This window comes from Camarhynchus parvulus, chromosome 26 (assembly GCF_901933205.1).
Source record: "Camarhynchus parvulus chromosome 26, STF_HiC, whole genome shotgun sequence".
NCBI lineage: Eukaryota > Metazoa > Chordata > Aves > Passeriformes > Thraupidae > Camarhynchus > Camarhynchus parvulus.
The window spans coordinates 6,244,152-6,257,814 of NC_044596.1; the positions used below are offsets into that span (position 1 = coordinate 6,244,152).

Sequence of the window (13,663 nt, forward strand, 5' to 3'; positions counted from 1 at the left end):
TAGTCTGGAGAACTGAGGAAAGAATCAAGTCTTTTTAACTTTATTTCTTTTTTCATTACACCTAATTCTCTGTCTCTCCAAGTCTCCTCTGTGCCTGAAGTCAGTTTTTTTCTGAGTAAAACCAAAGTCTTTTATTACAGGAGAAGCCGCTCCTGAAGAGAGGGTAAAGCTTGGTTTGTAACTAACTTATGCCTAATTCAAAATTACTACAGGAACCTTCTTAGCCACAAGCCTGGAGGCAGACACCAGACCCCACTCCAGCTCACACACCTGCGACTTCAGCAGAATCAAAGTGATGCCAGCAAGGAACTTGCACCACGAGTTTATAAAACTATTCTTTTACACAGTTGATTCCAGAAGCTTCACCAGCTGGTAGGGGGACAGTGTGATGTAAAACCTGATGATCCCATCCAACTGTAGTGAGCAAGGCATCATCTGAAGGAGACCAGGACAAGCCTTTTACAAAGTCTCGATGAGAATGGTTTCTGAACCTGGAAAACACCAACACTCCATTAACCATCATTAGAGAGTACCGGGCTTGTGCAATCCCTAACTGCTGGCTTGTTAGGATCATGCTCCTCTATTTAGGAACATTTTCACCTCCAGGCTGCCCAGAGCAGCTGTGGCTGCCCCAGCCCTAGAAGTGCCCAAGGCCAGGCTGGATGGGGCTTGGAGCACCTTGGGACAGTGGAAGGTGCCCTGCCCATGGCAGGGGGTGGGATGAATGATCTTTAAGGTGCCTTCCACCCCAAACCATCCTGTGTATTAATAATTACCCCAAGAAGACAACAGCAGTGAGTATTCTGTCTGTACTTACACCTCTGAGAGGTCTGAGTCAAGAACAGCAACTGAACAGTCTTCACTGATGGAAGCCAGTAAGGGTGAACTAGAGAGAAACGAGAGCACAGTTAGAACAAGCAAATACAAGAACTTTTAGGGATAAACTTGTGAACAGCAGAATTCTTAGTGATCCAGACCCAGGTTCAGCAAATGAGCTCACAAAAATCTTACAGAAATGTTTTCATCATTATTTGGCAGGGTGCCAATACACTGAGTGGGAATACTCAATTAGAGCCTGAAAACAAGTGATCCTTCTTTAATCAGAGGTGACTGTAATTAGAAAAGTCCCTGCAGTGTGTGGGTCAGTAATTCTGGAGCTGCAGAATTCGTGTTGTGGACATTCACACACAGAAGTGAGACAGTGCTTGGTTTACTCTATTCTCTGCTACAATCTCCTGGACGAGACCAAAACTGGCACTCTCATAGGTTTTACTCAGAATAACTAAGGTTTTGAGGGGAGGCAGAGCCACGTTGTGTGCCACAATCATCAGTACCTGTGTGCAGAGAAAGCAAAGCCTGTGATGCCTCGGGTGTGCACGGCAGCGCTGAGGGCAGAGTCAGGATTCTTTGTGTCCACCAGTGCAACTGTTCCACTTTCATCACCTGCGAGAGAGGGGCACTGAGCTTACAGCACAAACCGTCCTGTGCAAACGGCCACCTTGGTCTGCCTGGTGCGAGTGCAGGCTCTTACCCAAGACGAAGATGTCACTTTTCTGTGGATGCCACATGACTGAGGTAGGGAGGTAATTACAGGCACTGCAAACTGCAAGGGAACAAACTGGGGTGAGACTGGAAGGAGGCAGCACAAAGACATTCCTCATCTATCTCCTTTAGTGCTGCCACTGCAGCAGGACAAGTGTTTTAAGCTTACTGTACTTCTGTGACAGTGTTAGACCTCCTCACGGTTTTAACAGGCACTCCAATCACTAGGTTTGGAGTTAAAAGGCATACAATAATTTATTTCTTCCAACACACTCATGCAGAAGCAGTGACTGCACACAGAGACATACCAATTCGGGTAGCTGGTTTGGGGCATCTGGTGTCCCAGAGTAAAGTTCTGTTGTCCTAGAAATCCAAAAGGAATGAGAAGAATTTTACAAATTCTTTGTGGCATAAATTCAGATTCACTGCTGACTCACAGACAAAATGACCCTGTGCTTTCCTCTGGTTTAAAATGATGCTGTCACTAAGTGCAGCCTTCAGTCAGCCCCAGGACAGACCTAGAAGCTCCCAAAATTTGATACAAACCTGTAGGAACCAGCTTGGCAAACTGATTATAAATTTATCAGACTGGAACACTGCAATAACACAGGGAGGCAGGTTGCAACACGAGAGGTGGTTTCTAAGTGCATTAAACTGTAAATACCTAAAGTTAAATCTCGTTTACATGGGGTAGATTTAGAGAATAGAGTGAGCTTTACCTCAGCACAGGACAGGAACACAGTGTCCTTACCAGGACAGGAAGCCACACATGTCACTGCATCGGAGTGAGCTACCAAAAGCACAAAAGGATAAAGAGCCTCAAAGATTGTATCCAACCTTCCCACATATTCCCAAGGCCCACAGTTTAACAGTTTTGCCCAGACATGGGATAACTCCTGCTCAGCAGCAGCAACTGCCTCCTACCAAAGAGATGAGCTGCCCAATCCAAGCATGGCCAGAGTCCTTGTGACAGCCCCGAGCTTGAGGGAGCCAGACAAGGGCTCAGGGGGAAAGGGTCAAAGTGGGACATAAAGGGGATTATAAAAGGGAGACAGGGGTGTGCTGGCACTCACCTCTGTAGGAGTGCAGCACCGTTTGCTCTGGGATGTCCCAGACCTTCACACTGTGGATGAGAGGGAGCAGTGAGTGCCCAGCACAGCCTGGGCACACGGATGCCAGGCCAGGCACAGGGCTGCCAGGCTGGGCACACTCACCAGCAGTCCCTGCCCCCGCTGACAGCCTGGCTGCTGCCGGCCAGCACCGACACCGAGGTGACAATGTCATCGTGCTCGTATTTACAGAACTTGTTCACGATGAGGCTCTCGTTCTCCTCCAGCTCCCACAGCTCCACTGCACCTGGGGGATGCAGGGGAACACTCACCTGAGTGATGGACAGGGGCACCCATCTCAGTGACAGGGACACCCACCTGAGTGATGGACAGGGACACCCACCCCAGTGACAGGGACACCCATCTCAGTGACAGGGACACCCACCTGAGTGATGGACAGGGACACCCACCCGAGTGACAGGGACACCCATCCCAGTGACAGGGACACCCACCCGAGTGATGGACAGGGACACTCACCTGAGTGACAGGGACACCCATCTCAGTGACAGGGACACCCACAACAGTGACAAGGACACCCACCCGAGTGATGGACAGGGACACCCACCTTTGAGCAGAGGAGGGGGCCGCACACCTCAGGGGAGGGAGCGGGGGACCCCCAGCTCAGCAGAGGGGACACGCGCCCCCAGGAAGGATGGGGCCATGCCCATGGCTTACCGGAGTCGGAGGCCACCAGGATGCCCCTGTCAGCCAGCCAGCACAGGTCGGCCACCCCCGCCTCGGTCTGCACGCCGGCGGTGCAGAAGCCCTCGCTGGGGGCGCGCCGGGGCTCGGCGAACACCCACAGCGAGCCGGTCCAGCAGCGCCCGTTCAGCCCGGAGGCGCCCAGCAGCAGGGCCCCGTCTGCGGGAGAGACACGAGGGGAGGCGCGGGGAGAGGCGCGGGCAGCGCCCCGGAGCGCTCCCCGGTGCCGGGCCCGCCGCGCCCCCCGCCCCGCTACCTGCGCGGTAGTGCGCGCGCTCCAGGTGCCGCTCCATGCAGGCGGGCGCGCTGGGCGGGATGTTCCACTCGGCGGCGGGCTCGGCCGCGAGCTCCCCATCCAGCGGGCCGGCGGGGGCCGCGCTGTCGGGCGGGGCGGGCGGCGGGGCCGCCTGGGGCAGCCAGCGGCGGCGGCGGCGGCGGCAGCGGCTCCTCCATGGCGGCGGCGGCGGGGCCGGCCGTGCCCCCACGTGTCTCCCGCCGCCGCCTCCTCTCGCGAGAGCGCCCGCCCCGCGCCCGCCCTGCCCGCGCTCTCGCGAGAGCCGCGCCGCCATCTCAGCGCCCGGCGGCGGCGGTCACCGACCGGGACGAGCTCGGCGCCGCTGCTCCTCCTGCCCCGCCGCTCCTCACGGCCGCTCCCTGCCCTGCCATGCTGTCCCGCCTCGTCCTGCGCGCCGGTGAGCCCGGGCAGTGCCGCCGCTCGGGGGGAGCGGGTGGCGGGCGGGGGGTGCCGGCCCAGCCCTGTCCTGACGCGCTCTCTGCCCTCTTGTCCCCTCAGCCCCCGCCGCCCTCAGGGCGCTGCCGCCGCCCGTCGCCGTGGGGTGAGTACCGGGGAGCCCCTCGGACACCGGCCGGGATTTGGGCTTAAACAGCGTTATTCTGGGGTTTTGTGTCGCGTTTTTCTTATTGATGTTGCGGGAGTGCGGAGCAGGGACGGTGGAAGGAGCTTGTGGAGGTTATCTAGTCCCACCCACTTCTGAGGGGAGGTGTGTCCTGTCCGTGCCTCCTTCTTCGAATCGCGGACGGGTTTGGGGCGGAAAGGACCTTAAAGCTCATCCAGTTCCACCGCCTGCATGGACAGGGACGCATTTCCCTAGAGCAGGGCCAGGCTGGCCTTGGACACTGCCAGGGATGGGGCACCTTGTGCCCGGCCTCACCAGTTACTGCTTATTTCATTGGAAATGTGCTTGAGCGCCGTTTAAGAGTGGTTTGGGGGACTGTTTCTGTCTGTTTTTAAAGTAAGAATCATAATTGAGATGTTGTCTTTGTTCACAGGGTGTTGCACACCACAAGACCACTGCACACAACTCAGCAGAGTTTGGCTCCTGTGCCACCTCTACCTGAGAAGGGAGGAGAAGTTCGTCATGGTTTGATCCCTGAGGAGTTTTTCCAGTTTCTCTACCCTAAAACAGGAGTGACAGGTTAATATAGATTTTACCATTTTTAGCTATGCTTACGTGGTTCTGTTCACCAGTTCTGGCTGCTGAAAAGGTAAAATAATACTGAAAATGAGTATTTTGCATGTGCAGGTTGTAAAGAACAAGCCACTGTAGCACTCCTAGCTCTAAAATTAGACACCTAATGGTTGAAAGAATTCTATGAGCTTGATTTTATAGAAAGATTTAGTTGCCTGTTGATCCTTAAAAAATGTAAATTTTGCATGTTTCTGAATGAGCAGAAGCAGCTAGTCCCATGTCAGGTGCAAGCTGCTCCCACTTGTAGTGAGCTTCCTTGTGGCACCTTTCTCAGGTGGAATTGTGGCTCTGCTTTTTGTCCTGGTAAAATAGAACACTTCTTCCTGACCTTGTGAGCCTTTAAAGTATGTCCTTCTTAGGTATTTGAGTTTATTGGTGCTCGTTGTGCTTTATACAAGTAGTGCTGCTTCATTTCTCCTGTAGGGCCCTACATGTTGGGCACTGGCCTCCTGCTCTACCTTCTTTCCAAGGAGATCTACGTGGTGAACCATGAGACAGCAGCAGCTGCCTGCATACTGACAGTCATCGTTTATGCCATCAAGAAGTTTGGGCCTGATGTGGCAGCTTTTGCTGACAAACTTAACGAGGTGATGAAAAAACGGCAGCTTGACTGTGCAGCTGTTAGTAAAGAAGGGTTTTGTTGAAGTACACATGGCATCCAACTGCCAGAGGGCAGGGATGGATGGGATGTTGGGCAGGAATTGTTCCCTGTGAGGGTGGGCAGCCCTGGCACAGGGTGCCCAGAGCAGCTGGGGCTGCCCCTGGGTCCCTGGCAGTGCCCAAGGCCAGGCTGGACACTGGGGCTTGGAGCAGCCTGGGACAGCGGAAGGTGTCCCTAACATGGCAGGGCTGGGATTGGATGAGATTTAAGCTCCTTCCAACCCAAACCAGTCTGGGATTCCATGACTGGTTGTGAGCTCTTGTTCTCCTCTGGCATAACCTCAGCCCTGGCCCAGGGCAGTTGGCACAGACGTTTCTCACAGCTCAGTGCAGCAGTTCAGCATTAACTGCAGACCACTTGTTTTCCTTGTATCTGACTCTGAAGCATGGAGTCCTCTCTTTCCTGCAGGAGAAAATGGCCTCAGCTCTGGCCATGAAGAACGACACCATCCAGACGCTGCAGACGGCCATCGAGGAGGAGAAGAAGGAGCAGTGGAGGGCAGAGGGCCACAGTTACCTCTTCAATGCCAAACGGGTGAGCATTGCTGCAGTGCCAGGGCAGCCTGCCCTGCTGGGCCCCTGGCGCCCCTGCACACACCATGCTCTGTGCCAGCCTTCAGCCTCCTGGGTGCTGCTGTGTTGCAGAACAACATTGCAATGCTGCTGGAAGCCAACTACCGCGAGCGCCTGCTGACCGTGTACAGCGAGGTGAAGAAGAGGCTGGACTACCAGGTGGCCCTGCAGAACCTGAAGCGGCAGAAGGAGCAGGACCACATGATCCAGTGGGTGGAGAAGAACGTTGTTCAGAGCATCACACCTCAGCAGGTACTTGCTGGGTTTTACCTGCTTTACGTTTTAGCCTGCATAAAGATTTGCTGTTCAGGGATCTTGACTTGTGAGGTGATGGGTGACCTTGGCCATGGGTGGGACTGGGTGAGCTTTGAGGTCCCTTCCAACTCAAACCTTCTGGGATTCCAGAAATCTGTGCTTTAGTGGATGTGAATCTCTGACTTCGTGAGCTATAATGGCATCCTTCTTGATCAGTACCTTATAGGTCTAAAAAGGTTTATCTAAAATGCACTTCGATGTCTATTTTCTTGTTGAAATGCCCCCTGAAGGCTGTTTCCTGTCTCTTGCAGCAGAAGGAAAGCATTGCCAAGTGCATCCTGGACCTGAAGGCGCTGTCCAAGAGTGCCCATGCAGCTGTGTGAGCAGTCTGAGCCCACTGACATGTCCCAATACCTCCTCTTGGAAACTGTATGACTCTAAAATATCATTAAACAGACAAAACAAGCCCTCTGCTGTCTTTCAGTAGCAACAGTCCCTGCCTGTCTGTGTTTGAAGTCACTGGATGGTCACAGCAACCACTACAGCTGGTTTATGGTGGGGGATGAGTTGGAACCAGTGTGTGAGATCCTGTTAGATTCCCTGTTTGGTCAGGAACACTTCCAAAGATACAGAGAAAAATCCTGGTGCTGGAGCTGATCCCTGTGTTAGAATTTTGAGTGATAGCAGCCCCACATACCTGCTGGACACATGTTCTAAAATCAGGATGATTTGTGCTGCCATTCACCATGCCCCGGGCTGGGAGGGGCTCTGGGTGAAATGTTCTTGTTCTCCAAAGGAGCTGGAAACCCCCTTTCACCATAAAGCCTCGTGAAGTGTTGAGAGTCTGGGTTCTGGGAAAAGAGATCAGGCAGGAAATGTGTCAAAAGCTCCTGAAAAGCTCGCCCTCAGCTGGCCATGTGTGTGTACTCAGTCTAAAACAGGGACATGGGCACGTTTATTCCAAAAGGGTTTTCTGGACTTTCATAGATCTGTTCGTTTTATGGGAAACTTTTCCCTGAAGGAATTTGTTAAAACTCAAAAATCCCAGCAAAGCACACACACAGATAAACTCCTCCTGTGTGTGCTGTGATTTATGTAGTCCATAAACCCAAGTGGGCAGACTGGGGCTGCCTGCAATCCCATTTCTCTGTGGGGTTAAGAAACATGGTTTTCCTTCACTTCCAGTACATCAGTTCACCAAAACGGTGTTCTTTAGAGGCAAGAACCTGACTTCAACCCAACCTAAGCTGAAGCTGCCTTTCTTTTTTTAGACTAACAGTTCCAGAGAATGCAGGTGTCTTTCATGGTTTCCTGTTTTTTGTCAATTTAAATAAAGTGAAGTTGCTTAACTTCCACAATTGTGTAAGCCCACGTCTGATTGACATTTGAGTTTTTAACTGGTGTGACAGATTCTTCTCACAAGGCAAGTGGTTAAAGTGGTGTGCTGACACTTGGGGAGTTTTCCAGCAGCACTTCCATGGTGGGAGGTAAGATGGAGCTGTATCATTTCTTGTTTCTTTTATTCTTGCACACACAGCACCCTGTGAGGTTTGGTGTGGGAAACTGGGAGGTTTCATGTTTGACTCCTCTGGAATGTGGCAACAATGGGATGCAGGAGGAAAAGTGGCAGCAGCAGAGAACAGGGTGTTTGTTTTCATGTTGTAATATTTTCACATTGTTCACGGTCCACAGTTTGCAAAGCATGTGGTGAGAAATGCCAGTGCAGGGATTTTGTAGTGGAATATTTTTTAGAATCCCTATCTTTAAGATTCCACACACAAATTTGTAAAGAAAGTTACTGTTCCTGTTCTGGTGGGAAAAGCCAATTTAACTGAAAAACATCAAGGGAGGAACTTTGCAAAGCTGCTTCTGATTATGAAAATGTTCATAGGATTTTAACTGCTGCGAAAATAATTCTGTGAGTACTTTTTAGTTCTTGAATATCCTGCATTTTCTGGGTGGAGAAGGCACCGTCAGGGACCAGTGAACTCCTGTTCAGGAACAAGACACTGGGCAGGGGCTGGTGCTGAGGAACTGCCACGTTTGAGTGGCTTTGTGTCACTTCTACAAGATTTCCAATAGATAAAAACTAAACCAAGTCTTTTGAGTTTGAGGAGGATAACAAGTTTGTTTTGCTTATGTGTATGTGTACATAAATATAACTCTCTTTCTTTCAGCTTCTCTTCCTGTCAGTTAATGCTCTGAGAGAATGGGAGGCTTTTCCTCAAAAGCAGCTCCAGGTATTTTATTTTTTAAGGAATTTCCTTAGCTGCAGTGTTGCTGACTGAAATGATGTCCTGCCCAGGGGCTGCTCTGGGGAGGCTCAGCCCTGGGGGTGGTTGGGGGAGAACTGCATGGCTGCCAGAGGCTGCCTGCCACAGTCATCATCTGAGCAGCAGAATTTTCCTGTCTGCTGGTTCCACTTTCAGACAGACTGCACAGACACAGCCCCCCATCTGCTTCTAGTTGCTTGTAGTACTACTGGAGAAATTTGCACATTTTAAAACAAGCTTGTGACTTTTTTTTCTATTGCAGTTGCACCAGAACCCATTTGCCCTACTACCACTGTCCCCACCACTGCCCACACCCCTACAGATGATTTCAGAGCTGCAGAAGTCAGATGTGGGATTAATAAGTAAATACTGCACCTTTATTTCCTGATTTAAAACCCACAGTTCCCTGAGACAGCCGCCTCCTGCAAGGGAAGGCTTCTATGTCACATATTTAACATCTTGGGGGGTTTAAATTTGGTTAGAATTGCCTGCTCTGTGCACTGGGTGGGTGTTCCTAGAGATGCTCAGTGCGGACACACACATTAGTCTCATGGGGCTGGGGATAAATGTTACACTCCATAAAGTTTGGTGAATTTGAGCATTGCTGAAGCTTCAATCCCTCTGCTGAAACTGGGGATTCTGACAGGATTTCCTGTGTATCAACAGCCGTGAAATACTGTACATGTCACTGGCCTTCATCTCTGGCATCTTCCTGACTGTCCTGGTTTTTGCTATCGTCTTCCTCTTCAGGAAAAGTGAGTGACACAGTTGAGGGCATAGCAGACTGACGGTGGCTGCAGAAGTTACTTAGAAAGTGGCTCAAATAATGTCTGCCTTGAATAATTGTGTGTTGGTGAACAGCTCAACCCTGGCAGTAACTCCTTGTGAACTGTCCCAGCAGTGTTTTCAGGAAAGAATTAACTTTGCCACTGATGAGTTCTGGGGCTTTCTGTTGGTTGTGGGCTTTTCTCATCCTAATCCTGGCTGCACTGAATTCACCCTGGCCACTTCCAACAGGTGGGCAGGGACTGGGTAGACCAAAGTGCCACTTTGCTGTGCAGGTTACACATCACCTGTCTGTCACCCTCTGCAGCCTCCCTTGCAAACACCTGAGACTCCCTTTCCTTCCTAGGCTCTAAAAGATCCCACCAAAATTTACAAGAGGAAACTTTCTCCCAGATGGCAGCTGAGGAATCTGTTAGGAACACCCAGGTAAATGTCACAACTGTCATTTCTAATGCTTCATGCAGATATTTCACATTCTTGAGTGTGGTAAATATTAATTTGGGGTGGGGGGGAGAAAAGTCACCTTTGAGACTCAACTGATACTCAGCAGTTCTTTCGACAACTTCAGGGGTTCTGGGGCTGAACCACTGATGAGGCAGCTTAGGAGAAATCTTTTTAAAGGGAAGCATTTCTGCAGTTTTGCTCTGTGATATGAATTCTTTGGAAGCCCCTAAAGGAGACATTACCCTGAGCCAGACTGGGATGAACCAGCATTTACCAATTTCCCCATGCAGGGACAGGCTGCTAATGGGCTGTGGTGTTGAGGACAAGTCACAAGTGGGAAATCCCTGCTGACATGCAGCACTCTCTAATGTCTGGCTTCTCTCACATCCCCAGAATGAAGTGACCTACAGCACTCTGGTCTTCCAGCGGGGCAGGACACCACTGCCTGTGTGATGAGGAAGCTCCAAACGAAATAAAAACGATCCCACTTTCTGGACATCAAAAGCCACGAGGATGTCACACCGAGGGAATGCCCTGGGAATGCCCCCATGCCCTCTGTAACACAGCTCTTTTTGTAGTTATGACAGGAAATTGTCTCCTGTTCAAACTGGCTGCCAACTGCTGTGGACAAATAGAGAGTTTCTGTACAGGATTTCCTCATCTGTAGAAATCTCCGTGCCTTGTAAAGTTTCCGTTTGTGAGAACTACCAGAGAGAAGTGAGAAATGAAAATGTTTCTCTGCATCTATCCATATCTGTGCCCTCGTGTTTCCCTTTTCTGTCACCAACTCCAACATTTTCTGTATTTTTGTTTGATTGCCAAGTGTTCTGCTTAGTTATTTTCTGTTATTGAAATGATGATCATGAAACGTTTGGATGCAAATCTCTGCTTCCTGGTTGGCTCGCATAAAAGAAATACACAGTCACAGTGTGACAACCAAAATCCCTGGGAATGTTCATTCAGGTGCTGTCACCCACGGTGTTCTAAGTGCAGTGTGAAAATCGTTCCCTGTGCGTGGACGGGGATGATTTTCCGGGGTGGCAGTGTCAGAGCAGGGCTGGAGGTGCCACCTGATGGCAGCAGCAGGCTGGGCTGGGGCTGCCGGGGTGCCCTGTGCCTCCAGCCCCGCACACCCAGCCTGCTCCGGCTCCCCCAGCCCCTCTGGCTGTGCTGCCCTCTCGTCCCAGCAGCTGCTGAGCCCTGGGCCCTGCTGCAAAGCGGCACCTGATGCTCCGGGGCTCTGAAATTTGGTGTGCTGGGTTTGGCCACAGACTGTCACAGGGTCAGCAGAACAACTCGTGCTCTTTGTTCTGCTGTGCTCTGCTCTCACCTCAGTCCTGGCAGCTCCTTCCAGCTCTATTTAATAGAGAAAATAAGGAGAGCATCTCCCTCCCTCATTAGTAGGTGAGCTGTGGGCTGGAGTCCCTCGGGTGCACTACCTTTCTGCTTTTCCTAGACCACTTTTATTATTTGAGGATGGAGAAAAAAAAGAGCCTGGCCTTTAACAACCTCTTTTCAGTCTGACCCATGTTCCCTAAACATGGGCAGTGTCAGCTGTGGTGTAACAATTGCTGCAACTTCTGTGCCATCCCAGGCAGGACGTTGAAACTGGGCAGGTTTTTTTTTGTCATGGGAGGAATCAGCAGGCAGAATTAATATAAAATCCATCTACTATTTATTATTACTCATGAAAACATGACAACACTGGCTGAAGCAGAAGCTGGTCAGACTCAAGTTTAGTCTGAACAGACAGACAAGAATGGTCAGTGAGCTTGTGAGCTGCTGGATTATGAACAGCAAAGAACATATCCTGTCTTTCAATCAATTCAACCAATCCTCATGTTAAAAAACCCCAAACCCCCAACCAGACAAAGTTTCCATCTTCTGTGTTTAGAAATTATATTACATAAAGAGATATATTCACATGGAGATTTAGAGCAGCCTCAGACCCACAGGTTGCTGCAGTTTCCCAAGAGCTTCTTGGCAAAGCCAGGTGCTTTATCAATGCTCTGGTGCTTACTGGCTGCTTCAGCCTCTGTTCATGACTCTGGGTCTGTTGTTTGCCCTGTAAGAGCTGGCTCTGGTTTTTTGCACAGAATGTAGGTCCTTAAAATTAAAAGGTATGAGGTTCTGAACTTCTTTATCTTGTAGGCATAGACGATGGGGTTCATGACAGAATTGGCATGGGATAAGAGGATCGCCAAGTAAATCAAATATGGGGGGATCTGAGACTCAGGGTGAAAATAGCAAACACAGTTTATAGTGCACAGAGGCAGCCAGGAGATTGCAAACAGGAGGAGAACAAGTGCAAGAGACTTGGCTGTCCTGAACTCGTGGCCATAGAAAGCCCCAGCCCCTCTGACACCTTGGCCAAGCTTGGTGCGGATGATGTAGAAGATCTCAGCATACAGAGCACACATGATGAACAGGGGCATGAGGGTCCACAGGAAGAAGCAGAAATACACCATGTAATCCATCCTCATCACGGAGATGAACCTGCACCTGAGGAAGCTGGAGCTCCTGGGGCCTGCCTTGTTCCAGCCAAACATGGGCACGAGCCCTCCCAGCAGGGACAGGGACCAGCACAGCCCCAGGGCCCACCAAATTCTCCTCTCTGTGATGATTATTTTATATCTGTAGGGGAAGAAATCCCAGGTCATGTTAAAGAGAAGTGTTTTAAGGTAGTTAAGGATGAACTCACCTGTTCAGGTACTGCAGGAACCCAAATTTTATCTTGAGACAAGGCCCACCTCTTCATTTGAAGCACTTACTTTGCAGCATCAGTAGGAACTGTGCTTGAGTTCCCATGTTTAAAATTGGATGTTTAACCTATTTTATTTCTTGTTTCATTATGATCCTAGTTCTCCTCTTGCCAGGATATTGCTTTGCTCTTGTTGGAAGTCCTATCTTATTTCTTGGCTTCCTTGGGTGTACCTTCCTCTTTTTATCTGGCTTATGCCATTTGTAGGGCTAAAATTAATTCCTCAGCTTCACAGGTCCTTTCCCATTATAAAACATGACTTCTTGGATGCTTGAGGTCATGCTTTGCTTTTCTAGCTTGTGTACTTTTCATTTAAATGTAAACAGTGAGTGACAACAATTAACAGTGAGTTAACTGTTAATAAGTTTGTTACCACTTTTGTATTTTCAGCAAATATTTAAAGGAATTTTATTTAAAAGACGAGCCTCAGAAACCTAAAAAAAAACCCTATAACACACTCAGCATCCTGTGCAATTACCAAAAGTGCTGAAAATATAACAATTTGCCCACAGATGCATCCTGTGGCCGCACTCTGATCGAGGATAACCGAGCTGAGCTGGTTATCTATCCAGCTCATGAAAAGCTGCTCCATGAGCACCCCCAGCTCTCTGGAAAGCTCATCCCAGGTGGGCTCTGAGGCACAAGCATCCATTTCAAGTAATCAAAGTAATGAAGGGTTGGAAAGGAGGGCAGAGGAGGCGGGGTGGGGCAGCCTCACCTGGTGGGCAGCTTGACTCGCAGGTACCTGTCGATGGCGATGGCCAGCAGGGACAGGATGGAGGCGTTGCTGAACACCAGCATCAGGCAGCACATGAAGAGGCAGCCGTAGGTGGGCATGGCCGTGCCCAGGCTCACCACGATGGCCAGGGGCATCACCAGCAGCCCCATGGCAGCGTCGGCCAGCGCCAGGGATGCGATGAAACAGAGCGTGGTGTTCTGGAAAGCCACGTTCAGCCTCACTGCCCAGATCACCAGGGCATTGCCCAGCGTGGCAAACAGGGCCAGCAGGCACTCGGCGCCGATGTAAATCCCGTCCAGGCTGCCCAGGGCCAGGCTGCTGTTGGGCAT

General features: G+C 50.5%; 3 protein-coding genes across 3 annotated transcripts; 1 reads left to right on the forward strand and 2 right to left on the reverse strand.

Moving 5' to 3' along the window:
* On the reverse strand, positions 1–3,806 carry WDR77 (WD repeat domain 77). Its single transcript, XM_030965994.1, is given in 11 exon segments — positions 1–491; positions 818–886; positions 1,335–1,443; positions 1,532–1,603; positions 1,851–1,905; positions 2,262–2,332; positions 2,616–2,665; positions 2,757–2,898; positions 3,327–3,512; positions 3,610–3,769; positions 3,771–3,806. Coding segments are annotated over 11 exon segments (1,110 nt in total). The 3' UTR covers positions 1–331.
* A 94-nt stretch (positions 3,807–3,900) lies between these two features.
* Positions 3,901–6,796, forward strand: ATP5PB (ATP synthase peripheral stalk-membrane subunit b). Its single transcript, XM_030965992.1, has 7 exons — positions 3,901–4,045; positions 4,147–4,189; positions 4,644–4,789; positions 5,267–5,430; positions 5,913–6,038; positions 6,149–6,328; positions 6,643–6,796. Exons 1-7 carry the CDS (start codon positions 4,018–4,020, stop codon positions 6,712–6,714), a joined length of 759 nt encoding a protein of 252 aa, XP_030821852.1. The 5' UTR covers positions 3,901–4,017; the 3' UTR covers positions 6,715–6,796.
* Positions 6,797–11,873: 5,077 nt separating this feature from the next.
* On the reverse strand, positions 11,874–13,663 carry ADORA3 (adenosine A3 receptor). Its single transcript, XM_030965909.1, has 2 exons — positions 13,314–13,663; positions 11,874–12,468 (listed from the first exon to the last, which is right to left on the reverse strand). The coding sequence occupies exons 1-2, from the start codon at positions 13,661–13,663 to the stop codon at positions 11,874–11,876; spliced, it is 945 nt and encodes a 314-aa protein (XP_030821769.1).